This window comes from Coturnix japonica, chromosome 1, assembly GCF_054131305.1.
Source record: "Coturnix japonica strain WE chromosome 1, WE-NBRP24, whole genome shotgun sequence".
NCBI classification, from domain to species: domain Eukaryota; kingdom Metazoa; phylum Chordata; class Aves; order Galliformes; family Phasianidae; genus Coturnix; species Coturnix japonica.
Window position 1 is genome coordinate 72,805,428 of NC_140663.1, and position 27,523 is coordinate 72,832,950.

At 41.9% G+C, this 27,523-nt stretch overlaps 2 protein-coding genes across 17 annotated transcripts in view; one reads left to right on the forward strand and one right to left on the reverse strand.

Moving 5' to 3' along the window:
• POLQ (DNA polymerase theta) overlaps positions 1-1,242 on the forward strand; it is a 48,360-nt gene extending 47,118 nt beyond the window's left edge. For 4 of the 5 annotated variants that reach the window (XR_014937477.1, XM_015874562.3, XM_015874571.3 and 1 more), the window contains one exon: positions 731-1,242. Coding sequence is in view for 4 of the 5 variants with exons in the window: in XM_015874562.3 (XP_015730048.3) it covers positions 731-844 (114 nt within the window). In the remaining variant the exon portion in view is untranslated. Of the gene's footprint in view, positions 1-56; positions 229-730 lie in introns of those variants that run through there. The other variant, XM_085524548.1, reaches the window with a different exon arrangement.
• Positions 1,243-5,370: 4,128 nt separating this feature from the next.
• STXBP5L (syntaxin binding protein 5L) overlaps positions 5,371-27,523 on the reverse strand; it is a 158,818-nt gene continuing 136,665 nt past the window's right edge. For 6 of the 12 annotated variants that reach the window (XM_015874617.3, XM_015874600.3, XM_032447298.2 and 3 more), the window contains 7 exons: positions 18,067-18,165; positions 14,204-14,443; positions 12,658-13,018; positions 11,530-11,695; positions 9,501-9,612; positions 9,120-9,340; positions 5,371-8,716 (listed from right to left, as the gene is read on the reverse strand). In XM_015874617.3, coding sequence (XP_015730103.2) covers positions 8,675-8,716; positions 9,120-9,340; positions 9,501-9,612; positions 11,530-11,695; positions 12,658-13,018; positions 14,204-14,443; positions 18,067-18,165 — 1,241 coding nt within the window. In that variant the 3' untranslated portion in view covers positions 5,371-8,674. The remainder of the gene's footprint in view (positions 8,717-9,119; positions 9,341-9,500; positions 9,613-11,529; positions 11,696-12,657; positions 13,019-14,203; positions 14,444-18,066; positions 18,166-27,523) is intronic. The other 6 variants (XM_085524619.1, XM_015874624.3, XM_085524604.1 and 3 more) reach the window with 1 other exon arrangement.

Below are 27,523 nucleotides of genomic sequence, written 5' to 3' on the forward strand. Positions count from 1 at the left end.
TGCTGTTGTAAGCATATGTGCTATGATCTTCCCAGCATCCCTTCTCCTTTCCCCAGAAAAATTTCTATGACTCTGTGGTCTTATGGGGTAATTTCTCCTGTGGGCACCTGTAAGGAATGGAAAGCTCTGCAGGGCTGGATACTCTGGACAGCTCCCACGGGCACAGCAGTCTGAGGCTGAGATGTGACTCAATCATTTCAGAGCTGCTTCTTACTCAACTGTGGTTCATGGGGTGAGTGTGAATGAAAAGATTCACTCATACAAGCAAACAGGACAGTCTGTGCCTTTGGTCCAAGACAACTATTTACTGTGGGGAAAATACCCAGTCTCACAGTCCAGAAAGTCCAGAACAGAAATACCTTCTGGGCATGTAGGGTACACATTTACTGTACCTAAATGAAGATTTTCTTAGAAATATCTTTGGAGGGCAGCAAGCTGGAGTTGCCACAACCAAACTGAGGGCAAATCTATGTGGTTTCTACCATCTGTAGATGGTCCCAACTCTGTAATGCATAAAATGTTATTTGTTTCAAACAACTTCCCAGTTCATAAATCCTAATCAGAATTAAAATGTTCCTTTACATTTCCATCAGTGGCAATTCAGCGCCAGTGAACACATGGAAAAGCTTCAGATGCCCAACAACCACAGCTACCAACAGAAAGAGCACTGAGCTGCTGTGTTTTGGGTTCCTACACAGTGCTGCAAAACTCAGTGTGTGTTTTCTTGCAGGTAGCTCAGATTGTCAAGCATGAGATGGAAAACGCTGTCAAGCTCTCAGTAAAACTGAATGTTAAAGTGAGGATTGGACCTAGCTGGGGAGACCTGCAGGACCTGGAGCTGTAGATGTGAAACGCGGCTTTCTTGTTTTTGGAAGACACCGTGAGCTGCTCAGGGCAAGGCCCAGCACACCAGCAGGCAGCAGCAGGCCTCCTGCTTATGTTTCTGTGGTCATCACTATAAACCATCTTCTGAACTGGGTTGTGGAAGCTGCTATGAATTTACCATGCTGAGCCTTCCAAAGGTCAGGTGGTGCTGAGATGTTTACGGAACTGTGGAAGTTTTTAATTGCTAAAAGCACAGTATTTAATTTAGTTGTTCTTGTAATTTAAAAGAAAGTCTAATGAATTTATTGCATATGAAATGAACTAGATTTTTTAATTAAAACAAAGACTATTTGGAGGTTTTTATGTGTAATTGTGTACAGGACAAAAAAAATAAAATATCACCATATTTGTACTTTACTTACCATCGAGTTTCACAGCCATCTGCTAGGAGCATACTGCAGTCGTTTCTGCAGCTGATGTTGAAGTGCAGCGGTTTTTCATGGAGCAGCCGTGCAATGCTCACACTGAGTGCAACCGGGGGACAGTGTTAGAGCTCTTGTAACTAACAAAATCTCTAGCCAAAGTCTTCATTTTAGGTAATGAAGAAAAATGAAGAAAAGCATCTCAGCCTGGTGAGCTCAGGTGTTAATGAGGCCCATGCACAGAAGGCCACATCCTGGAATTTAATCCCACCATCAGAATCGCAGGGCTTGGAAGGGACCTCAAGATATCAAGGCCAACTCTGCTGCTAAAGCATGTACCCTACAGTAGGTCACACAGGTAAGCATCCAGATGGATCTCGAGTATCTCCATAGAAGGGGACTCTACACCCTCTCTGGGCAGCCTGTGCCAGTGCTCTGTCACCCTTACTGTAAAGGACCTGCATGTCATGCAGCAGAACAGTCATGGTATGGAGGCAGGCATTAAGCAGCGATGCCCCACTGCCCTTCCCAGCATGGAGCTGACCCGCCTGCCTGTTTCAATTTGTGCTTTTCTTCTCATTGCATTGAGATTTTTATTTGTTTGTTTCCTTTCTGCCCTCTCTGCACGGTGGTTTTCACATCTGTCACCTGATAGCTGAGCTCTTTATCCATGGCATTCACTTGATAGGCAGTTGCTTCCTTTCTATTCTGGGCGTATTAAAGCTTTGCTATTACCAGACCTGAACAGCAGCCCCCTGGTGTCAGACCATTTGTGTGCTCTGCCTGTATCGACGCTGGGTTGGATTCATTACTGATTCACACGGCCTGATGAGTTCCTGTTCCTGGGTGTCACGCAGCGATGCACCTGTGCTGGTATTCAGGCCTCGCTGCAGCCTCTGTGATTTGAGCCGCTCTCTGGCACATGGCAGCATTCCCCTCCTGCAGATTGTCTTTAGGAGTTCAGGCAGTGGTTCTCAGCAAGCCCCTCCAGATGGGGATGCTAATCAATGAAATGACTGACACTGAACTAAACTTATTTTGATAAACAAACTTGATGACTTCATTATAATTAAGCAGCAATTTGGAGCAAATGGGAAGATAAAAGTGGCCACTGCTCTATGAGGCAGCTGCTGTGTTTGAGTTGTGATAGCAGAGCTGGTTCTGAGCTGCTGCCTGATTGCTGCTATTTACATCCCTTCGTTCTGATTAGACTTTAACCATCAATGAGTCTCATTGATTCCCCCGAGCACAGGGAGCAAAACAAGACTTGGGTAAGTTGAGGCACTGCTGGGAATGGTGCTGAAAATGAAACCTGTTAATTTCAGAAGCTGGTAGGTGAGCCAGGAAGAGGTTGACTGTGTGCATTATTCACATAATTTTGCCTGTGTTTCCTGCCCTACACCCCCGCAGTGGGCTGAGGCCCAGTTGGAAATAGCTTTTCTCTGGCTCAGGAATGTGTACTCAGAGCACAGGTCCCTCTTTGTCTTCCTGTAGGCAGGATGCAATGCCTCTGTGTGTTTGCTCTTTGTCTTTCTGGCTGATAGGAGTCTCTATCCTGCCCACTTTTGTCAGTCAGCACTGCAGTGCACTCAGTATCATACGTGGTCTGGTAGCCCAGAAGGAAGATGGAGGGACACATGGATAGGGTAGGAGTCATGTTTGTTTTGGCATTTTGTCACTTGTCACAAGGAGTTGCTCCTGCCTCGTGCCATTCTGCAAGGCTGATGCAGCAGCAGGTGGGTGTCTGGCTGTCAACAGGGATAGGATCCATTGCCAACAACCAGCTGCAGACACCAGGGCTGCATTGTCTTCACTCAATGTGACTCCATATGCTCCAAATTCTTACAGGACAGCCCATTCCTATGACTTGTTGAGCTTTCTTGTTCCACTTGGCTCACATCCACTTTCCTATCAAAATGGCTCACGTTTCATCCTACCACTGAACCCTTTTTGGTAGGGGGCAAAATGTCCCAGACTTGATACCAGGAACCACTCCCATCAGTAGCTGATATGGCTCCTCAGGCCTCATATGCATATGGCAGCCTTGTTTAGCCCTGCTTGTTTTGACAAAGCTCTCCTTGGTAGCGCTGCCTACTAAAAGGGCGCTGTACTTTCCTGTACAGGAGAGCAGAGAAAGACAGACAGATGACAAAAGCTGGCATAGTGCTCTGAATTGGTTCAGTTCTTTTGCTGTTCTCCCATTCTATTCTCATTTTATTGAGAGTTATAGAGCATTTCTTGCTGTTTTGTCCTCTAAATCTTTAGCTGGAATATGGAAGGTGAACTGGAATGGAAGCGTGGTAGCTTTGGCTGATATTTTCAAACCTCCCAGGGATGGCTGTTAGGAATGACTTGTAAAGCACAGGAGCACTGCCTGGGTTCAGGCTGCGCCTCCATTTTTGCTGTCAGAGGAAGGGATGTGACCATCCTGGTCTCAGCAACAGCTGCTGTGGGATTTTCTGTGTTCCTAAGCGAGCAGTGTAAACTCCATCGAAATGTTCTACACAAGCCCCTCACCTTTTGAACTACTACAAAGAATCTAGGAGTACAAACGGGGATTAAAAAAAAGAGATCTACACCAACTAATTAGCAGTTCTTTCCTTTATTTTCTTTCCTTCTTCTTCATTTTTATTTATATATTTTTGTCTCCTAAATTAGGAACTCAAATCAGCTTCAGATAAAGCTGCTGTAGGTTTCTTATTGTGGAGCTGCCCTGGGAAACCCATGAGAACAGGACAGGGTTAGTTCAGCAAGTGTGGCTCACCCCGGCTCTGCCCTCCTTTCTGCGATGGAAGTGATGACTGTTAAACCCACACAGACTGTCCAGCGAAATGACACCAAATCTGAGCACTGGTTGCTTGCTGTCATCTAAAAAAGTACAATGTTTGAGCTGCTGATTTAATCATAGAACAAAACACATGAATGGAAACACAGATTTACTTGCCTATTGCTCACACTGAGATGAAGTGCTGACTTCAAACAGCCACACAAGACTCCTTAATGAAAGAGAGTGTGTTCATACCGAGCCCACGCCAGGGCAAAAAAACCCAACCTATTCCATGCTGAAATACTCTGTGCTTGAATTCACCTTGAGGTTACAGAAAATTATGTGTCAGGATACTAAGGGGTGTAACTAAATGAACTCAGGCTTTTTGCTTCTGTTACAATATGCCCAGTTCATAAATGGAGGAGCCCTGAGGTGTAACGCAGCTTTGATCTGAGCTGCAGCATCTTCTTCACTTCTTAAACTGTTATACTGAAAATAATAATAATAATACATATTTTTGTATGCTTACCTTCATTATAATGCATTCTGGTGTAAAATGGCTTTTCTAGAAGGGCTTTGTATATTGTTTTAGAGGGTTTCTATACACTATAAGTCTATACAACCCGTTCAGCAAACAGAGAGTTTCTGTTATACATTCACGTTGGAAGCTACAGTGGTAATACAGGGCATGTTTAATGGATGGAAACAGTGGATTGGAGGGCTGTGGAAAAAAAAAAAATCATTTAGAAAACAGTAATTATATGAAACAAAATCCAATTCACACCTTTTCCTTCAGCTCATCTTCACTCAGCATTTGAAGCTTAAATTAACACTCCACTGAATGGATTTATTTATATTCTTTTGAACAAAATAGCCTGTGGTTCACTGGAGGTTCGCCTAGTTGGAAAACATACAAATAATCCGATTTTATGTATTTTCTCTGCATACTCAGACTATACGCATCTCTATGAATACAGGTGAAGGCAACTGGTCCAACCCAGACATATGGGTGCTGCTCAGTCAGGGTTGGGGACATGGCTGTGAGAGGGCATTCCTGTAAAGAAGGCTGGGAGTGAGAAGGGCACTGAGATGAACAAAAGCATTTTACATGGAACAAACACTTCTAGGCATCCCGGTCTATTGTAACTGAGGGTTACACTGCTGGAGATGATACCTTGAGCTGTAGGTTGGCGCTCTGAGTGATTTCAACGCACAGCATCCTTCATTGCAGCACACCACAGGACAGGCCATGCCCGTGGCTCTGAGTGCTGTGTCTTCACTGCCGTCACCATCAAGTGCAGCAGCGCTCAGGTCCCACACTCCCCCTCATCTCACAATAAATAACCAGGCGAGAGCTTGTCCTCCCTCATTGATGTTTTTAAGTGAAGTTTTTTTTCACATACATGATAAATCTCAATAGAAAGCGTTTAACAGTGTGCACTACCAAACTTATACAACATATACATTACATATATATATTTTATATATAGAATGTTCTATATACAAACATATACAACTTTTTAGATCTCTACAGCCTACAAGAAAATTGATAATTATAGTCACGAGTGGCGAACGTAACAGAAATAGGGATCTGTAACTGTCTGGAAATACTGAAAATACATAAGAGTGGAAAGCGAGATACAGCTGTGACCCAATGGGGAGTACTGGAAGAAAAGCTGCTTGGAAATTTCTTATTAAAAACTCTAAGTTTGAGGGATGCTAAATTCTAATTCTTCTGTTGCATCAGATGGATTTCTACGGCAGGTTTCTCCCCTGCTTTTAAGAGAATGGTGGCTGCCCCAGTAGGTCTGACGTTGCACACATGACTTGCTGAAGACACTTTTTTCTCTGGGCATGCTGTGGCAATTAGCAGTTAAAGAAAGTCATGGTTCAGTTTTTACACTAGGTCCTCCAACAAGCGAGCAGGGTCCTGCTCCAGCCTGGAGGGACTGCTGGCATCAAAGCCAAAGGGAGCTTTGCACTGTGAGCACCCACACGAGGCGTAGTGTACAGAAAGCTCACGTAGCACTGCTTACTGTTATGTCAGTGTGCCACGATGTGCCAGCATTCACCGGGCTCATTTCTTGAAGGTCAATTACAACAATTAATAGCGGAAACTATTAATTAGTATATAAATATTTTATAAATTCCACTAAGTATAGTGGAAAACATGCATGTACTTGTGCCACACTTGAACTGGCAAAGGCCTTTTCATTTGCACCACCTTAGGGCATAAGTAAGTGTAGGGATGGGTACAGAACCATCACCGGTTGGTATCCTGATATTGATGCAGACTCCTCAACTTCTCCTTAAGAGCAAATAAGGGAAAAAGAATTCAGCTCATAAGGCTGGTTGGAGAGGTCTGCATGATCTGCACAACAAGGTTTTGTTGACCACAGACTAAGTAGTGGCTTTTGGGCATAGGCTAGTGCACAAGAAGAGTGAATGTGCACTGAAACAGAAGAGAGAATGACTGTGGTAGTGTAGTCATTGATCCTCGCTCCAGATACCTGGTTACAGTGATACTTCTCATACGGAAGCATCCAGCTCTGTGATGGAGTCACTGGAAGGATCTCCCCAGCCCAGTTCATACTGGCATCAGAGCAGGGAGTTTGCTCTTTCCTCAAACATGTAATGCACGGATGTCCTGTGGGTTACACACAGTTTCAGTTCCATAGCTCTCAGCAGAACTGCAGGCACTGACCCTTTTCCAACAAAGCTTCTACTGTTCTCACAATTACAGTCCAGTTCTTCCTATGACAGAGAAGAACCCATCTGGTCTCCTTCCCAGAGGAGCCAGACCAGGCAGGGTTCTTCTTTTGATTTTGCCCTCAGAGAAACATAAAGTGTTGTAAAGCATACAACTTTCATACTTTGGTATGAACTTAAAACTTACTTAACATCTCAGATCTATTCCATCCCTTTAACTTGCATAGCTGGGCTGACAGTAAAGCCAGATTCCCAGCCTGTACCACTTTCTGTTTTATTTTAAGAAAGCAAAAGATAGAGGAACGGCATCCTTAAGAGAGATAAACTGAACACAGGTATGGTAAAAATCCACTGAAGTTAAGCTCTAGTTATGACGACAATGCTGTCTGTTTGCATCAGTGTCAGTCAGGACTCCCTGAAGGAATATCCCCCATTTCTCCCATATAGAAAATTAAAAATTTTCCACCTGCTGCTTTTCTACCTTTTCCTCTCTTTCTAATTTGGGTATGTGAAAACAAGTCTTCTAAGCTTTGGTTCCAAAACAATCTTGGAACAATTTCTTAACTTAAACAGTTGACCTGTGTGGAACTGTACTGTACCTATAAACACAGAATCCATCTGTATAAGTAAGTAATGGGTTCTACTTACTGCTCTCTTCCATCTCTACAGGCTGGAGATTGTTATGCGGAGTCCACTACAGAAACCAAACAAGCCACCCAGAAGCAGAAGCAAATTACTTCTTGTGGTGTGAGCAGAGAATGAATCGCCACACACCAGTGGTGTCATTTTCTCTATGTGCCAAGTCAGTGCCAAACTGTAACAACTGTTTGTTACGCTCTTCCCCTGGCCCATCTTGAGGTCTTGCTGCTGTGAGCTCTCCACCAGCTTTATGGGGTTACTGTGCAATCTCCTTAGCATAACTTCCACCAACCACTTAAGAAAAAACCCAGTTTGGCAAGCTGCTGAGCAGCTTTCGTGAGTGGAAATGGATGGGACTCCCCCATTTTGCTTTCCCATTTTGCCCCCTCTAACTTCAATAAGTGATTATTTTCTATTTGTTTTCTATTCCCGCAACAGAGAAGTAAGGCAACCAAGTGACAGTGAAACCACAGGGATGAAAAATGCCACAGACGCCTTCAGGAACAAACGAGATAAATCTAGGGCACATTTTTTAAGTACAGATAAGGGCAACATGTCATGTACTCCGAATTGCAAAATAAATCATCTGCTCTCATGTTTTAATGACATTTCAGATAGTGCCTGTTTGGCCCCTTGAAGAATTTTGGACACAGGCTTTTGAAATCATTTATTCTTCCAGGAGGAGTTAAACAGCACTGATTTCAAGCAAGGTTTCTCAAGGGAAATGAGTAGCAGATAAGAAAACGCAGCTCAACTCATTTGTATGTTGAGAACAGTAGCAAACATGCTTGAAATGTACTGGCTTTTTGTAGTCTCAATTTTAAAAAATAAAGATTTTTGCCATTTAAGTATTGTTTTTTTTACTCAATATAAATGAATCCCATTTTTTTTCGGTCACAACATGCTATTTTTTTTCTTTTTTTTCTTTTTTTTCATTTTTAAGATGTCAATTAACCATGCAATGTTTCCTAAGTGCATTAACATTTGAGTTTGTACAGAATATTTGTAACCAGACGCACTCCCCACAGTTCCATACCTACAGCTTCTGAAAAGCCACATGCCACAGTGATGGTTGAGTTCCATTTGATAAAGACTGGCTACAGCACAAGCCAGGTGCTGCCGTAAGGCCCACGTGACTCTAATTTCCAACTCATATTTCTTTGACACCCACTGTGATGAATCCAATATAGTAAGAGGAAAACATCTTCTAGGAGCAAAAATTGTTTCTGGCCGATGACTGATAGGTTTGGGAACGAACGTTGCTTCCCTCAGCAGTGTTCTGAACAAAGCCACAAGCAGATTCCTTAAGAGTTTAAAACTGGTACCATTTTTTGTCCTTGTATTTCAGCATCACCTACAGAAATGGGGGGAAAAAACAGGCGTCACAAACTTCAGAAGTAGTGAAGTACTTCAGTGCCATTTCTTCTTGCCAGCAGTGTGTATATATATATATATATATATATATATATATAAATAATCACTATATAATCACTAGGTCTTGATTTCACCGAAGAACTTTCTATTTCTGACTCTAAGTACAGAAGCTGTCTATCCCACCCAGCCCTATTCTTTACAGCTGCATCACAGCTCTGTACCAGAGGTTTCTTTCTCATCTTCCTAGCATTCTGTAAACACTCCTATGTACACAACCACTTACCTGTATAGATCTGCTGGACCGAGTGGCTTAAAAAGAGACTGGTCAGAATGGACCATATGTATGTATGATGTGTATGAGTATATGATGCCAGGGCTCTTACCTCATGTGCATGTTTGGAAAATGCCTCTGCACTGGCCATCATGCTCGCGGTCTTTTCATCCAGCTCACCCAGCTTCTGTCCCCTCTCATCGAGGGCAATGCGAGCACGAGTCAAGTCCCCAATGACTCCTCCTGCAGCTCCTCTCACACCTTCAATTCCACCTGATCCAGGGATGTGCTGGGCAAGACTGCGAGATGCTTTTCCTGCTGTGGCCTCACCAACTACAAAGGAAAAATACAGAGTGGAGTGAAACATTGTGGTCCTCAATGCCACCGCACTGCAGATGGCATGAGTGGAGGATTTTGCTCTCTGTACTTTCACATCTGCAATGCCAAGGGCAAGCAATTGCATGTATTAATTCATGGAAGAAAAATCACTTACAAAGCTCCTCTCTGTCGAAAGCTTGTCCACTTCCTCCAAAAAGCCCTTTAAGAAAGCCTCTGTTTTGGGCTTCTGGTGTTTCCACAGGAGTAAACAAGTCCCCAAGCATGTCCTAGCAAAGTCAGACAAAAATGACATGAAACACTACTGAGACGGAAGCACGTCTGGGGGTGGGGGGAGGCATGAGCTTAAGGAGCCAAATGCACTGGATCCAGTCAAGTCATTTAAAAAGGGTCTGTTGTATGAAGAACAAAATCGATACTTACCAGTTGTGTTTTATGACCGGTGAATAGTGGGGCTAACTAGATTTGCTAATGCTTTTTAAAGGACTTGGGTTTTCCCTGCATGGTCTTGTGCTTTAAGCTGCTCCAGGTTAGCAGGGCAGTCACTCTGTTCTCCCTTTATACCACACTTGAGTTCACTCCTGGTTAGCAGTTCAGAGTTGTTGTTCTTAAACCCACTGTCCTCCACAACCCACTCATCTCCAGTTCACTGTTACTGTGTGTTTTGGCTGCACCATCAGGCAGTGTCTGAAAGCACTGCTGTGGAAACTGAAATTTCGGAGCAGGTGAACTGAATTAGGGCCAAACAAATCTCAGGCTCAGCTTTATTTGCTGCATTACAAGGAAAAGTTGGATCTCCAGAACTAAACTGATACAGAAAGCATGCAGTCCAATTAGCATTTAAAACCAGCGAGGCTGTGCAATGAGAATAGTTGCTGCCCTGCTGCTCAGCTCTGTTTGTTCATCCGAGCCTGAGCAAGCACATCCAGCTGTTGTGCTGCTTAAAGCACTCGGCTCCTGGGAAGCTGAGTGCCAATGACAAAGCTGTGACTCACACTTACTGCTTCCCTGCACCGTCACCTGATCCAGGGAGAAAAATTACTGCAGCCTTTTGACAAGCCTGAGAGGCCTCTCTCATACAGCTTGCCTTGTTTTCCTGGGCAGCAGGTGATACCTGGTTATCTGCTTTTTGTACTGGGATAATGGTTGTGCAAGCCCTTCATGTCCTCTGATGGATAAAGCCAGGGTAGAAGTGGCCATAGTCCAGCAGAACACAGAAGCAAGGTCTGTTTCCATTTTGCTGTTGCACAATGCTGTTAAGGTTACTAACAATCTACCCTCTTGCTTATAAATCCACCATCCCAGATGCACTGAGCAAACAAACCTTTTGATCATTTTAAAATTGGTTCCCTGCAAAATGATCTATTTTCCAATGTTCCAGAGCTTGTATGCAATGCTCACTCCTCCCAGCACTCCTTCAGACCTGAGACAGACACTGCTGTGATGTGATTCAAGCAGCTCAGCACACGTTATTCCCTAGGGGACAATAAGTGCTGGCAGGACTATTTCTTCTGTATTTCTCTCCTCGCTCGGTGCCAATTATATAACTTAGAACTTGTTCACCTTCTTATTTTTCATATTATTCCTTGTGTTTCTCCCCGTAACCTCTCACAATTCCTCCTCTTCAATAAATGACATTTTAATTTGCATTTTCATTATAAAAAGGCAAACCTAACGCTGTCAGGAGCTTTGCTCAAAATAAATTATTTTAATTAGACCATTTCTGTAGCTACTGAGTTTTAATGTACAGTGGGAGATGCTTTCCTCGTGGGGAAGTAGAGGAGGACCGATTAGTGGAGTGAAAATGATGGTAAATAATTAAAAATGCATTAAAACAGAGAGTGTTTTTTTGATGCTACCAGCACCTGTATGCCTCATGTTCCCCACCCATCTATTGGAAGCTGTAGGTATTAAAGACACTTTTAGAGTTAAAATCTGAAAAATAAATGACAGGAAGGAATGCATATTTTTTCTTTCACCAACATGCAGGCCCTTCCATTGAACAACAAATACAAATTACCATCTCTGGCAATGCCACGGTTCTTACTTTTGACTAGAAATCATAGCCTGGCAAAACGCTACTTTGAGAAATCTAGCAGCAAAGGTGGCAATTCACACTTGCACAGCTCGCTGCTCAGGCCTCCAGCCCTCCCAAAGACAGCGTGAAGTAAAGATGGGATTCCTACCTGAAGGTTATCGCACATCTCCTGGCTGTAGGTGAGGCGCTGGATCTCAGTGGGAGAGCTGAGGTACAAAGCCTGCCCTTCGTTACTGAAACAAAAGGTCCGCGCTATCCTCATATCCGTCACAGGCAGATAGTTGATGTCCAGCAGTGGGCGAAGGCTGGGCAAGCTGAAGAGAAGCAGAGACTTGGGTTAGTCACAAATTGCCACATGAGGTAAATCTGTTCCACGGTTGCATTTTAAACCAATGTGTAACTTTGTGTTTTTCGTAACTGGAGGAGTTGAAGAGCAGCTGTAAGCTGGAAAAAATCTGCCATCTACACAGTGCTCTCCTTTCTACTTTGCTTCCCTGCAGGGAGGAGTTTCAGCTGCATTGCCTTAATGCTCAGCTCTTACCACATGGGACATGCCCACAACACAGCATGGCTTGTGCCACATGGCTGGGCAGTGTGCAGGTTGAAGCCTCCCTCTGAGTCCCTGCTGGGCACATGGCAGAGCCCAAAGGCTACAGCAACCCCTCTGCTGTCCTCCAGCTTCTCCTTCTTCAGCTCACTGGCTGTACAGCAGGATGGCACTTGCTCAGATTTAGACGGCATGACCAGTGAAGGGGTGATGTGGGGATGCAGGGGCATAACTGCAGTGATGCTGTGCAGTCAGCTCAGTGGGGCAATGGCAGGGAAGAAAAATAAGGTGCCCCGAGTGCAAAAGTCCAAAATGGGACTGCACTCTTCACACTGGATAAAAAGTCCCGTTTCTATGTCTGAGTTATTCTTTATGCTCTATACAAGATTTACAGTAACTGAGAAAAATTACAAGTTTTATTCCAGCTATAAGTCATCAACCATTAGTTGTCATCATGGGGGAGCTGCTATGAAATAGAGGAGCTCATTTTGCTGTTCCACTGTTTTAACCCCCATGTGGAAGCAAGCCAAGGAACAGGTATGGCTGCGGGCAAGGCAATGCTCCCAGAGGAGCAATTACTTGTATATAGAACGTGCACTAAATACATCTATCAGGGAGCTAACACAGAGCATCAACCATGTAAGCACACTGCAGCAAGTGCAAGTGGAACATGATGGCACCGTGCCACCTCTTTGCTTAGTTTTGCCATGAGATTAGTTAGATAAGTACCTCAGTGTCATGATGTGCCCATTGGCACAAAAGCACGCCAGACAGACGCTGTTACAGAGGGTGACCACATCTGCTTGCAATAAAAAGGACGTTTCGGTGATGTTGTGGACATAAAGACAAGTTTGGGAAGGCAATGAGAAGACTTTGGCTTGTTTTTCTGAACAAATGACTGCAAATTGATGTTCACCCATATCCTGGGAGGAAGAAGGGGAATGCATGACAAGTTTTCTTTTCCTTGTTTTTTCACCATCGTCAGCACTGTGTGGGTCCCTCCATACTTCATACGGCGGATGTATCAATGTCCCTGTGCAGTCCAAGCATGCGAAGGTCAGCACGGCTCCTTTCAGTGTCAGAACTGTGCCTGCAAAATACAACCTTCTCTCACTGGCACTGGCACCACAATTTAACTGGTTGTCAGCACAGTGGATGCACAGCACAGGTGACACCCGACTTCTGCTTTTGTAGAGACAGAAAATGCATTTATCTAGACAGGGTGACAAGTCTTCCTTGCTCAGTTCTTCCTGACCACACACTGAAGTGAACACATAGGCTGTGACTACTGAAAGGTCTCAGGCAGCCCATGTCAAATAACCTATTTAGTACATGCTACTGAATACCACAGGGATAGGCTGCTTTTGTTTTGTTTTGTTTTGTTTTTAATTTATCTCTGCCAGTAGGATTATTTACTCCCCAATCAGTAAAATTGCTACCCTTAGTCAGGTCCATCCAGTCTAAACAAAAAAGTGTGGGGGCTCACTACTCCTATGTCACCCTGTTTTCTGACATTATTTTACTCACTACACAATAAGCACATCCTGCCTTAGCCCTGACCTCTCTTGGCCCTCTGTCCTCTCTGCTTTGCCATCTGTCACTCACTCAGCCAAAGATCTCTCCTGGTACATCAACCTGCCAACATTTGTGTTTCCTTTCCTGAGCTCCCTTCTGCTTCTCTGCCTCCTTCTGACAGGAAAGACAGCCAAACTGTTCACAGCATCCCAGATAGGATAGCATCAGGGCAGCACACAGAACTGCAGTTTCCCAATATGAAGGATCCCTGCTAGTTTTCCTGTCCACACAAGAAATAAATGTGACTTCACCCAAGGTGTAGGGCAAACTTCAAGATTACCGCAACTAAAGTGCCTCAGTTTGTGAAGTTGCGGGTTTGTCACATACATCTCTTTTTACCCGTGTGCCCTTAATCATAGAATCACAGAACAGTTTGGGTTGGAAGGGCCCTTTAAGATCACCTAGTTTCAACCCCCCGCTATAGGCAGGAACTCTTCCATCTAGACCAGGTTGCTCAAAGCCCCATCCAGCCTGACCTTGAATGCCTCCAGGGAGGGGCATCCACAACCTCACTGGGCAACCTGTTCCAGTGTCTCATCACTCTCACAGTAAAGAATTTCTTCCTAATATCTATGTAGTGAATGACTCCTACTTAATACATTTCTTAGAGTTTTCTGGCAAAAAGGCCACATAAAATCAAACAGCTTTTCTCCCATTCTCCCAAGATGGATAATAAACACCAAAAAGGTTGCACTCTTACCACTTGGTGACACCATGACCGGCTCTGACTGCCGTAAGTCGTCACTGGCAGGCAGGTTAAGAGAGAGGATTAAGACCATACCAAGGCCTGTTCCAACCCAGAGACATGGGGAGACAGCGGAGTCGTTCTTTCGGGCAAAGGACTCCATGAAGTACAAGGCTGTGATTGCCTCCTTGGAGTCCCTGTCGATACTCGACACACTGGAGCTTCGGGAACGGCTGAAGGAGTTTTCCCGGTTTTCTGTATGAATAAATACAATTGAATAGGCATAAGCTGGTTAAGCTGTGAGCAGGTAGAGGCCTGCAACAAATACAAACTCCCTGCATGGCACTGAAAACTCAGCATTTTCACAACCTAGCAAAACACTGTGATACCAGCACCATACCAGCTTCCTGCCAGAGTATAAATAAGCGTGGAAAATGCTGTCAGACCTCATCAGTTAGATCTGCATTAGAAATAGCTGCTTATTATGAAGATTAGCATAGACTAATTAGAGTTTACAACAGCCTTAGCTCAAAGGACTTGTTCTAAATAGCATGAAATAACTTTTGACCCATCTGCTACCAATGCGTTTAATATCAATCCATGTATCTCATCGCTGTAGGACACAAAGGGAGAAGGCATTTCCAACTTCAGAACACATGTTCCTTGCTCCGCTCCTTTTCCCACAACTAAGAAGCAAGAGCGCTAAGTTCACAGCTGCTGTCTATTGCCAAGGTCTCTGGGGAAAAGACACACATCACTAAACTATCCTGGCAGCCAAGATGTCTCAGGGCCCACCTCAGCTCAGGCTTTCCAGGCACTGAGATGGGAAACCTGCTCTGTGTACTTGATGACAACTGTATGGTGAGCTGGCACCAATGGGTTCATCCTTATGCCTAAACTTTAGCAGACAACAGTGAGAGCAAGGTGGAGACGGAGCCACACTGATGGAGAACCTGAGCTCCTCAGGGGGAAGTGGCAGTGAACACAGTCTGACTGCTGTAGGGCTGAGGGATCCTTGCTTTGCTTTGCCTTGTTCCAAGAAGGAAGGCCAAAACTGTGCAAGGGATCTGCTGGTGGTAGCTGTGGCAAAATGTTGGAGGCTATGAAGCATAGTGCGGGTAAAAGATTCCTGAAGACTAAGGGAGCCAGAGGGAAGAAGAAAGCAGGGCTGGCCACCAGCACAGTCTTTGCAAAGCAATTAGTGTCAGAGCTGCTGTCTGCCAACATGGAGTCAAAGTCAGGTCTTGATCACCGGAAACCTCATGTTCTCTTCTGCAACACAAACATCAGAGGAATAGCAGGTTATGGAGGTGGAGAATATTTAAAGGGATCAGACTGGAAATAAAAGGCTCCCTTCTGAACCTATCATGATGAAGTAGATTTGTGTTTGGCACAAAATTCTCACATCTCGGCACCGAGAGCTGTCTCTTTAGATCCTGCAGAAATAAAGAAGAGGAATAGTGTCTACCTTGATTAAGAATAAAATTAGCAAAGGGCTTTCTCAAGCACTCCAATTTAAAACTGGGCTAAGCCACATATTGTTTCTTGCCCTCCACCAGAAGCAGCCATTTGGCAGTGAATCTTCCTCAGACCACAGGCTGCATTAGATTACCTCTGCATGTCAACTGTGGAAATTATCCTCTTTACAGCACCTACTTGGGAAATACTGGAGAGAACCACAGCAAAGCATTACTGGAGCAACAGCAGGCACTGCTATATATGCTACCTTATATGCCTGCGTTGGCACAGGGGGCTGGGGGCAGATTATCATGCTGCTCAGACATACTTGGCACAGCTGCCAAGGAGGCATCTGCCTGCTTTTCAAACAGGAGCTTCAGAGGAGATCATTCTCTGGCACTTCAGGCCCACTCTAATGAAAGAGAAACTTGTGGCTATTTGCATTTCCAAGCACTGCTTTCTCCTCACCCTATTTCACCTTCTTTATGTAGGCACTGTTGTGATTCTAGTTCTGGCTCAGTGCTGCTAAATATATCTGCAGAAACCTGGGAATTTTTATTCAGGTGAAAAGCTTCTAATACCTCAAGAATCAGCGTCTCCCATAACCCCAAGCACTTTGTTCTTCTGCAGTGGATAGGTTGGCCCAGCTCCTTCCTAAGGACAGTAGCTGATGAGCAAAGAAGGGCTTCACACACACACACACACACACACACACACACACACACACACACACAAAAACATCTGAAATTCTAAGGATACCTTATTTTAAAAATATGTTGTTACATAATTTATTTTCTCTTTAAAAGTTGTAACATTCAAATATGGTGCTGCTCAAACTAGGAAAGATACTGAACGGAAAAAATGTATCTGCTTAGCTCTAGCAAAGGCTACATACACAGACCTTAAAATATATGGTGTGCCATTCTCATATGTCATCAAGCTTTCTCCCTCTCTAAATTAACAAGCAATGTTCTTCTCTCCTGTACAGTACAGTTAACTAAGACATCTTAGCAGAACTGACATTAACAGATATAGTCTTTGGGACACTTTTGGGAACATAATGTGCAAGCTCCTATTAAGTACGCTACTCAAAATGAGACACAAAAGATCAGTATGACACTTGTCAAAGTTTGATGTCACTAAACATATCTGAACAGCAAAACAAAACCCATGGAAAGCTGCAATCACTATGGGACTTTAATAGCTAGCTCTGAAAGAAGGCAGAAATCTCTCCTCTTCTAGATTTTGGTATAAAACTTAGTACAGTACAGTTCCCCCAACACTTCCCTTCTCAGAAAGATCATAAATCAAATTCTCCATTTCGAAACCACTCCATTATATCCTAGAGAAGCATAGAGACACGTTCTTTGGGAAACAAAAAAGGCACCTAGCTTAACTTCTACATTTAAAATGATGTCCTATCTGCTAAAAGTTGTTATGCACAAACTCTGCCATTCAGCAGTAATCTGTAATACAGAGTATGAGTTTCAAATGTGACACAGTTATGGGTTTTCTCATATATTTTCCTTCTGTTCCATGGCCATACAGGTGTAGTAACAGTGACAGCTACATCTCACTGGTTATAGCACTTTGGGTATTTCCCTTAACCTGAGTCAAACGAAGTTTATTTGGTCTCTCTGCTTCAATGAGAAGACAGACATTCATATGTGAAAGGCAAATAATCTTCTGCTCCACAGATCTCTTTCCCTCATTATTCTCTCCAGAATATTCTGCTTTATTACACTTTCCCATAGATCTGCTTCTGCCTTTTAGCTGCCTCCTGCTTTGAGGGAGCCAGCATTCTCTTTTCTTTGAGATGCATTTATCCAGCTCCAGTGATCCCTCTGTTACCACTCAGCTGTCTCTCTTTTAGGCTACTGTGCCATTTTTCCTCCTCTGCCCTTTGTAGATCTGGATTTATTGACTTTTATTTTTCTTTCCAAAGAGGTCTCCAGGCTGTTCTTGCAGCTGGGAGCAGAGGAGCTGAGAGCCAAGTAATGACTGTCATCAGGGTGATGCTGCTATCCAGATTGGTAGACCATAGCCTAAGCAGCTCTGAGAGAAAGCATCATTATCTGCGATGAGGAAATTTCAAACAGCTGCATACTGTGGCTTAGGACCATAATACAGAAATAATACTACAAAAGTAGTCCTGCTTGCCTCAAAATGGCTTCATTCAACACTGTTGTATGCACGGCATGGATTAGTGAGATGTGGATGGACTCTCAGGAACCAATCTCCTTTGTAACACTGAATCGATCGTTAAATTCCAGCTAGCAACAGTGTACAAACAGAAGGCTCCTGATTTAACAACAATTGCAAAATCTTCAATTTGCTACCCACCTCACGGACAGAAACACAGCAGGACACTTTAACTGACATGGTAGGATAAAAATGAAGCCAGCGTTTTTGAGTCTTACCTTTGTTCATCCATGTGTGAGCAGTATAGTGACGCTCGTCATGTGAGAATGAACTGACTCCGTGTAATTGCTGAAGCACTGCCCGTCTGGAAATGTAACCTACTGCCACAAAATCGTGTGCATTGCAAAAGGACAAGAACAATTGAGCCAATCGTCATCATGACATTCCTATGAAAGCAGCCCTGAGCAGTGACTGACCTAGCTCCTTCCTTGCGTGACAGAGCGGTCCTGCTGCAGTGCATTGGTGTCTGGCAGAAGATGGGATTGAGGGCCTAGGGGGTTTCAGGGAACTTAAAACACCATCTGAGTAAATGATTCCATATGTTTCAACTCTTTTGCCTTTTGTTTAGTGGAAACAGCACCAGAATTTCTGTAATTTCCCACAGAATCAAAAGAAAAAAGAGAGGGGTTACTAACATCACTTATGCCACTGATGTGTGCTCTTCAGGGGAACATTCTAACTGCTTTATTCTCAGCTGCAGCTAAAGCTCTGTAAGGGGAACACATCCTCATATATAAGCATATCCAAGAAATTGTCTTCATGGCTATTTTAAATTAACAAGGTAAGGGCTAACACAGAAACACAAAATCCATTTCTTTTTGGAGTTAGGAATCATGAAAACAGAAGGATCCCTTGTTGTGAGGAGTGAAAGAAAACTACCAGTGACAAAGATCAATACTGTCACTGTAAATGCTTACATTCATTACTGGAGAGTTTTGCATTCAATGAGCTGTCACAGTCTCGGATTCCACTTATAGGTTTTCTCCTGATGCAAATAACACTCTCAGTAACTGATCTGCTTGTAAGATATATACAAAAATCAACCTTCTTTTTATATATGGAAATTGATATATTCTGGAAACAAATTTAATTGGCTTAAATTCTCCTCACTTGGAGATCTCAAAAAGTTTACGTTTCAAATAGCAGATTTAACAGAAGGTAATGAAGATGTTAAACCATTTGACAGTTTAAGGATGACTACCTTCATGGCTTTAGAGAAATGTCACTTTTTAAATTACTGAGTCAGGAAAGCATGCAAAGCCCTGGATGTCAGTGCAAACATACAGTAAAGGAATTACATTTCAAATGTGAATTTGCACACAGTAACATCATACAGATAGAGACTGAGCCATATTACAGACAGCAATGCTTCAGCAACACAGAGAAGAAAGGGGCAGGAGGTAACACTGTGGGGCTTTCACACGCTGAAGAACACTGCACAGTTACTTGGCTAACAACATCTCCAAACACATTTTAATAGCATCACTCTGAAGCCGCATTCCACATTAAAGCGATTCACTAGAAAGCAGCAAAAGTTATCTTAGGCACAAACAATGCAACAGTCTAGACTCTTACTGTGAATCATTTTCTACTCGATCCGTTCAAACAAGCTGCCCTAAAACCATGTCAAAAAGCATGTGAATATATTGCTTGCAGAGTATTCAGAGCAGGGCGAATGCCTCTGCTTACACAAAGCTCACACCTGAGGGATGCTTCACTGCACCCTCCCACTCTTGAAGAAATTCTGAAATATAGTACTATCCTGAAGTTTCTACAGTAATAACAGTGCAACTTGAGTGTGTGGTTTCACAGAATCATACTGACACAGGACTGATGTAAACAATAGCAAATAAAGGCCTGGAAGTGAAAACAGATTCAAGTCACCAGACTTCGAACTTGACTTTGATACTTCCAGAACACAGAACAGTTCAGGCTTAGCTTTTAGTTCTGCACATTTTAAAACCCTGGGGGGAGCTGGGAGAGCAAAACTGTTTTCCAAACTGAAGATGAAGGACAAGTAAGTATTGTGATGGAAAGACAGAAATGCTGGAGATCTCTACAGTAAATCATGTCTACCAAGATTTCATATTTGATTACATAAATTACCTCCCTTTACTTACACAAGCAGACAGTCTTCCTATTTGGAATACTAACAGCTCAATTTGAATTTAGATTTTAAGTTTGACTATATATTTTAATCAAAGAAATCACAATTCCTATAACTTAACACCCAGTTTGAAATATCCTTTCTGCTGAAGCATCTCTTGATAACATTGATGGTCTGGGAAGAAAGAATATGTTCTACAACTTTCATATGTGGAAGCACCCAAGAACAAGAAGACAAAAAGCACAATAGAAGAAAAACATTATGTTCATTCAATAAAGGAGTCAAAATAGTTGTAATGAAGCAAGCTTTTTTTTTTTTTCTTCCAATAGATTCCCTGTTTGTGCAACTGAACTGTAGTTGGAAAAACTTCGTTTATGAAAAAATATTGGTATAGCTATTATAATGTAAGAATGTAAGAAGTCTAGGATATTTGTATGAATGTTCTTCCCTTGTTCTTCATGTACAACAGCCCCACACCTACTCCATTCAGTCAGAGAAGTACCAGGAACCATCTAAAGGATGTGTTCCACTTCCTGTGTGTTTCACTGTTTCAAAAGCTATGTCAGATATAGAAATGGTAAAGTTGAGCATTCAGTGCAAAACCTGTCCTCCAAATTCAACGTGATTTCAGTACAGCACAAGATCAGCTTAAATTGGAATAAAATAATGATCTAAATTAAAATTGACTGGATGTTCAGTGAGTATAAGAAAAACAAAGCCTTCTTGCACTCGGTAGTTTTAAAAACAAGGAAAATTTGTGGATTCCTGTAAGAAAACTAGCAGACCCTAACAGAACCCCACAGAAAACGTACTCCCAGGAAGGATGACAAACAAACATGAACTCGATCTAGTCCAGCAGAGTTGAAATGTGGGCAACAGCCTCACATCTGTATGCATGCACTCACTCTTTCTTCCCAGGCCTTTCCTGGTCATGAGATGTTCTTTCATAAGGCAGCTCAGTTTCTAGACAGCCATTCCTCACTGCTTTGTCCAGGGACATAGGGAAGGCTCACTGTGACCAGGATTTAAACAACACTGAAACTCCTGAGGTTAGATCTGGAGATTAAGATGACAGTCACAGTGGCTTTCTGCAGCCTAGTGATTGTAGTGCTTGGCAAAAAGCTAGAGCAACAAATCAGCCTGAGAGAACTGGCTGCATCCATGCCTACTGCATCTGTGGCCACTAGGTATCATGAGCATTCTGGAAGACAAGCCACCTTTAGGCATGAAGCAAAGCTTTAATTTGGTCTAACAGTTACCAGTACTCAGCTAGAAAGGTGATCCTAAGGCTTCTGTCCCTTCTGGTCCAACTTTTTATTTGTAGTGGGCCCAGTAACAAACACAAAGGTATTACAGAAAGCTACACTTAAACACCATTGGTAGTGTCTAGAAACTAGGCTCATGCCCTAATGACCTACTTCTTATGCATGTACTTGGAAGTTCTAATGTAGACCTCTTGGCCAAGTGGCATGCCCCATTCATTTAGCTAGGACATCCAGTCTCAGAAGAACAATCTCTCTGACTGAATCCTGAAGGGATGATTTGCACTAGGTGGGCTGAATTGTTCAATTACTCCCAAGTTCAGTTGTCACTGTTTTTAATGTTTCGGCACCACAGGCAGACTGGATTTTTCCCCTTGCTCGCCCTTAAAATCTTCCTGTATCTGCTTTCTAAGAGGAAGCAAGAAAAGAGAGGATTTTTACTTTATCTACAGTAGAAAGCAAGCACGCACACTCTGATCTCCACCATAAATGAAAATGAATGTAAGACTATGGACAGCACACTTCTGGAAACAATTTTTGAGTAAAACATTCTATAGCAAAGAACATACTTTATGGATTTTGAACAGGTCCCACGTGCAACTTTCTTATCTGCTTCTCTGCACAGACAATAAATAGGATAGTGACAAACTCAGCAGCTAGTGGAGACTGTGGCTCCCAGAGTACCCCTAAGCCACTTCCTATTATACGATTAGCATTGCTACTAGGTACAGATACGCAAAGTAACTTCAAATGCTAACAGAATTAAAATGACTCACAAGCAGAACAAGCACCATAATTCCCTCACTGATAAAGAAAAAAATCCCCAATCAATTGCTTTTCAACCTGCTGCGAAAGCTTAGCTTTGAAAAACCATGGTCCTTAGGGGCTTCGTGAAGAATGGTTCCATGACAGCTGTATCATGCCCAGTGGACCAGCTAAATGTCTGTTTATTTAGATGTTAAGGAAGTTTACCAGAAGTCATCTACTCTCCAATATCATGAGCAGTGACAAAGAATATGCAGTGGAGTTGTTCTAAATACTGGCCAGAGATGCACTAACCTCCTCAGAGGATCCATTTCTGCAGTCAACTATCCTTGTGATCAAAATGGATCACCTACTGTCCCTGCAGAGCTGTGCACCTGACGTTGTTCTTTATGTCCATTACATTCTGCCTTTCTCTCAGCAGTTTATTCCCTCTGTCTGTGCAGTCCCCTAAATCAATTTGTGCTGTTCATTCAATGCTTTTCTAGATCAAGCAACCTGGTTGTTTCTCTATTCTGTTCCTTGGAAGCCCAGGAACCATGACCTTTGAAGACTGCAATTATTACCTTTGAGGTTCTCATCAGTTCACATTCACACATGGGCTTCAGACCCAAGAAAAAAAGAGGCTAGTGATAAAAACAGAGAACCTCCCTCTTCTCACTGCTCCCCACCCTAAAAATGGAAGAAAACCAAAGGGTCCCATTTAGTCATTCATCCAGAAAATCCAATGAGGTGAGATGCACAGAGCACTTTTGCAGATGGTGTAATAGCATAACCATAACTGACAAGAGAACTGTCAACAATTTGATAGAAGTTACATGGGAAATATGCAATACACATCAGTGGAGTTCAGTTCCTCAAGTCATGGACTTCATATAAAATAACCACTTATTTCCAAGATTGACTACATCTTACTGGACTTACAAGACCAAATGTCAGCACTTCTCTGTGTTTTCACACATGTATTCACATACAAATATTGATTAAGGCCCAGACAGGTCTTAAGAGGTTGGAAGCTTTGTTATAGAAACAGACCAATGTAATAGGCCAACATACTTGCACAGAAAATCACTGTAGAATTAGCTGAACCTAAAAGCAACCAAACTGCAACAAAGTTCAAAGAAAATATTTAGCACCCTAAAAGCCTAAAATCTAAGCCAAAATCCAGCAGGAAAAAATCCATTAACCTCTTTCACACTGTACACAAAACTTCTTATGCTAATCCTCACAAATACCCTTGAATAGTAAAAAAAAATAATGTATGTAGTATATAGATACAATCAGTGTCTAAAGCAGATTGGACAAAATCAGGCAAGATACAAAACAGCTTATTCCCAGAATAATTTTAGTCATTTTATATGCAAATACTGAAGAAATACTTCAGGTCTAGAAGTATGCTAGATCCATTACAATGAAAATTGTATTGTACTTGTCATAGAATATTTGATGAGGTTATTAGAGTTAATAGCTAAATAATTCTTCAATGGTTTGTTTCTGCCAGCTCTTAGTGACATCTCAACTCAAGAACTCTATGTCAAATTTTGACTATGTATAATCAAACAAGTTATCCAAAAGTTGAAGTGATACTGAAACTGAATTATTTTAAAGAAATATGAAGCAAATTCACAGTCTCCTCTTAGCATTCCAAGAAAATTAAAATGCACATTAAATCCTTCTGAAGTTTCTTATTCGGAGGTAAGTTTGTAGCACTAAGATCTAGCCAGCGTGATGAAACTGGCTAGCTAAAAACTACATAGTGAGGAAAAATAACTAAAAAATGGGAATATATATATGGGAAGATACATATATTTATGTATCACTTATGGTTGGAGAAAATAGTTTTCCAAATACAATTCTTCAACACAAAAACTCTACCCTGTCTCTACTTCATTCCTAAGATGAATGATATACTACATTTAGACATATACAGAATGCCCCGGTTTCTGTATGGATGCAGGTAATGAAGGGGGAAAAGAAGTAGCAGAGTCTGCCAGCACGTGATCTTGAGGGCAGCTAGTAAGTCATGACAGAGAGAATCTTTTGGAGATGGCAAACTGGCTTTAAAAAGAAAAACATTTGAAAAAGGCAGTAACTGAGAAATTCCAAATCTGAAACACTAATTCTTTACATTTTAGTAAAGCAAACAGGGGTCTGTGACAGCAAATGCACATACTCAGCCAGCTATACAAGGACAACCACACTAATTTCCCTCCCACAGCAATTCTATTTTTATTCTTTAACTTCACTGTTTTCTTTCATCTAAAATGACAATTAAAATTTGATTGAAATAGAAGTTTAATTTTTCTATGTGAAAAAGAACAGATGTTTGGGGCCTGCTCACCTACACTGTAATTCATAAGCAGTACTTCTGCTGTTCTAGATGGAAGTTTTAATCTCTTTAATGACTACATAGTATTAGTTCTTGGTCTGAGATGAACCGGGTTGGGTCTGTGCAACAGAACAGAAGGCAAGTCATGGAGGAGTACAAATATTCCCCAAAGAAAGCAAGCAAAAGATTAATACAGTCCCTGTTTCCATGCTCCTGCGAAGATATCTGCAGTCAAAACAGGGTGTTAGTTGAAGCCCAGAGCTGGGTGTATACTGAGCCCAGAGCTCGGTATAATATTTCTCAAATCTCTTAACTTTTCGTCTTCCTTCTCCCTCACCCTCCTCCTGACTTCTAACCCAAGAATCCTTCAAGCATCATATCACTTTCTATCATACTATTTAACATAAAAACCTTCAGAAATAAAGCAGACCATAGCAAGTCACAGCGAGTCGAGAATTCTAAGTTGCATAAAGTATGACTGAATGTCAGTCATCCCAGTTGGACATATGGATCCTTTTTATGAAGAGAATACATACCATTAGAAAATTATTTTAGTATGTAAACATCCTGAAAGGTAACTTGTATGTATGCTAGTACATACAAACCACACATCCAAGGAAAAACTCAAACAACGGTCTAACATATGACATGTTAATAAAAATTACTCTGAAGATTCTGTTTGGCCCTTTCTTGCAGCAGGAGGAACTATATCATAGTCGTTTCACTAATCTCACTGAAAACTGTAATACTATTTCAATGACACCATTGATGTGTTTAAATAGGATTATTTTATTTTTTTAAGTCACTTACATTAATTTACTTTATGTCCCTGAAAGGAAGTTACACAACACTCTAGAATGAGGTATACTTTCATGTTAAACTTGATAGGTATTATAATTAGTGATGAAAAGTAGAAATTGAGTCTTTCATCATAGGGATTAAGTAAAAAGCATCACCATGCAATCAAAAGTGTCTGCAAAATTGTTGTATTTCATAAAACAGTATGTTTAGCATACTTGTAGTAATGCCACTTTTCTTCCTAAACTGAATGTGAATGGTATAGCAGCCATTGGACCACTTCAGAAGGGTGTGACTTGCTGTTACTGGAAGGGAAAGGATTAGAGGAACCCCCTAGAATTAGGGGATTGTAGGTTCCTTCTTCTGCCTGCCCGCGACCCTACTATTGGAAGATGTAGGGGAGAAGGAAAAGAAGAAGCATAAAAGAGTTCAGTGGTATCATGGCCAAATTATTTAAAAGTAGTGTTAATACTGCAGCAGTATCTGCATATAAGAATTGCAGAAAAATTCAGTACTACATAAGATGAAGAAAAACACAAAGAAATTGAAACTATTGTGGCAGTGATGCATTTCCATGATGAATTATAGTAAGACAGTGGTACTTACCATATTTGTGTGGTGCATAAAGAGAGATAGATGAGAGCTATGATAATCAATAACTAAGATGGAGGAAAAAATGCTGACTACAAAGATGAAAACTGCCTTTAAGCAAAGGAATTTTTAAACACCTCAGAGCTCTATAAATCTGCTTTAGTACAATGCCCTACATACAGTCATTAGTCAATCCAAGTTAAGATTGAAATTTATAGGTTTACTCTGTATTTTGGATTACTCCTCATAACTAATTGCTCAAAGACTGCACTTTATCTTAGTTTATATGATGCCTACAGCATGATTAGACATTTGTGCTCTCCAGCCTATGGCTTCATTTTTGATGACTCCAAAATACTATAACATCCTCATAGAGGCCAGGTCTACACTACAGATGCCAGTGTGTGATTGCCACACATGGGAAGATACAAAATTCCTTTGCTAACAAGGTAAAGTTTGAGTCCAGTAGATTCTCTGGCATCGTTTCAAAGTATAATTTTGTTATAGTTACAAGAAGTTCATTGAGATAATGTTTAGGCATGTGAAATCAGTTTAGTTCTACTCACAATCTAAGACAACAACTGCATGGTCCCTAAAGGGACAGCAGTTTCAGTTAAAATGTCACTATTGTCAAGTTCTTGTCCCTTTTCCTCTGTAGAAGATTAACACCCGTTGTGTAAAAATAGATCTTGTGGGCATTTCTCTGCTTTAGTGAAAAGGCATTTGGACAGTGTAAAACCAATATAGAAAGCTATTTAAGCTAAGTGTTTCTGTACTTAAGTAGAAAAGGACAGCACAAATGATCCATATTTCACCTCTATCTGTTTTGGTGGGATAGCCTCTGGCAATGGGAGATGATTTCTGCTATAAACCTAATGACACAGCTGAAAGAGGGTAACACATTCAGTGAATGCAGCCGCTTTTCAGAGACCATCTGACCATGCCTTATGTCCTGTGGATCAATGTAGGCAAATGGTATTCTTGTATCAAACACAAGGAGACGCTATATGGCATCACAACAGCCTATGGGATAGCAGCTCTGTTCCAGTCAAGAACATAATCTTGGAACTCTCTGTGTCAAATAAGGATGTTTTCTTACTGAGTCTTGCACATTTTGATTCTGTTTTGTGATCCCCACAGTTATAAGAAGGCAAAATAGAAAGCTATTTTGTTGTCAAAAAGAAAACGAAAAAACTGCAAAAATTTGCAGCTAGTAACAAAGGCATTTGCAACAATTTGCATTTAAAATCAGACACACTAAGTGATTTATTACCCCTTGCTGTATCTCCATTAATAACAATTAAAACTGGGGAGTACTGGCTCCAGTTATAAAGAATGCCTGTGCTCCAGAGGTCAAATTAAAATGGGCTTACTCTAAGTTTTAAGCACAGTGCATTGCTGTAAGTGGTCTACCGAGTCTCTGCACTCAGGTAGTTCATGATCTGCAGACTGTTTTTTCAAATACCAATGCTAGAAGCTCATTATGTGAATGGATCAGAACATGGGCCATAACTTTACAGTAAACACTGGCTAGGAATTGTGGAATTCTATACAGCCTTTAGTACCAGTAAGTAAATAAATATGTGCAAAGCCTGAACTCACTCAGTTTCAGAGCTGAAAAGTAAGTGGCAATGAGGGTTTGAAACTTCAGTCTTTCTAGCTGTCACAATAACTCTACATAGGCTGCTATGAACAACTGCTTTTTCATAACAAAGCACTGGACCCAAACAGGTGAGGGGACAACTATAAGAGTTTGTCAAGGTTCAGCATACCACATCCCTAGGCAGCACAGAGCTCAAGAGCAGGCTGGTTAGTAACAACAGTAA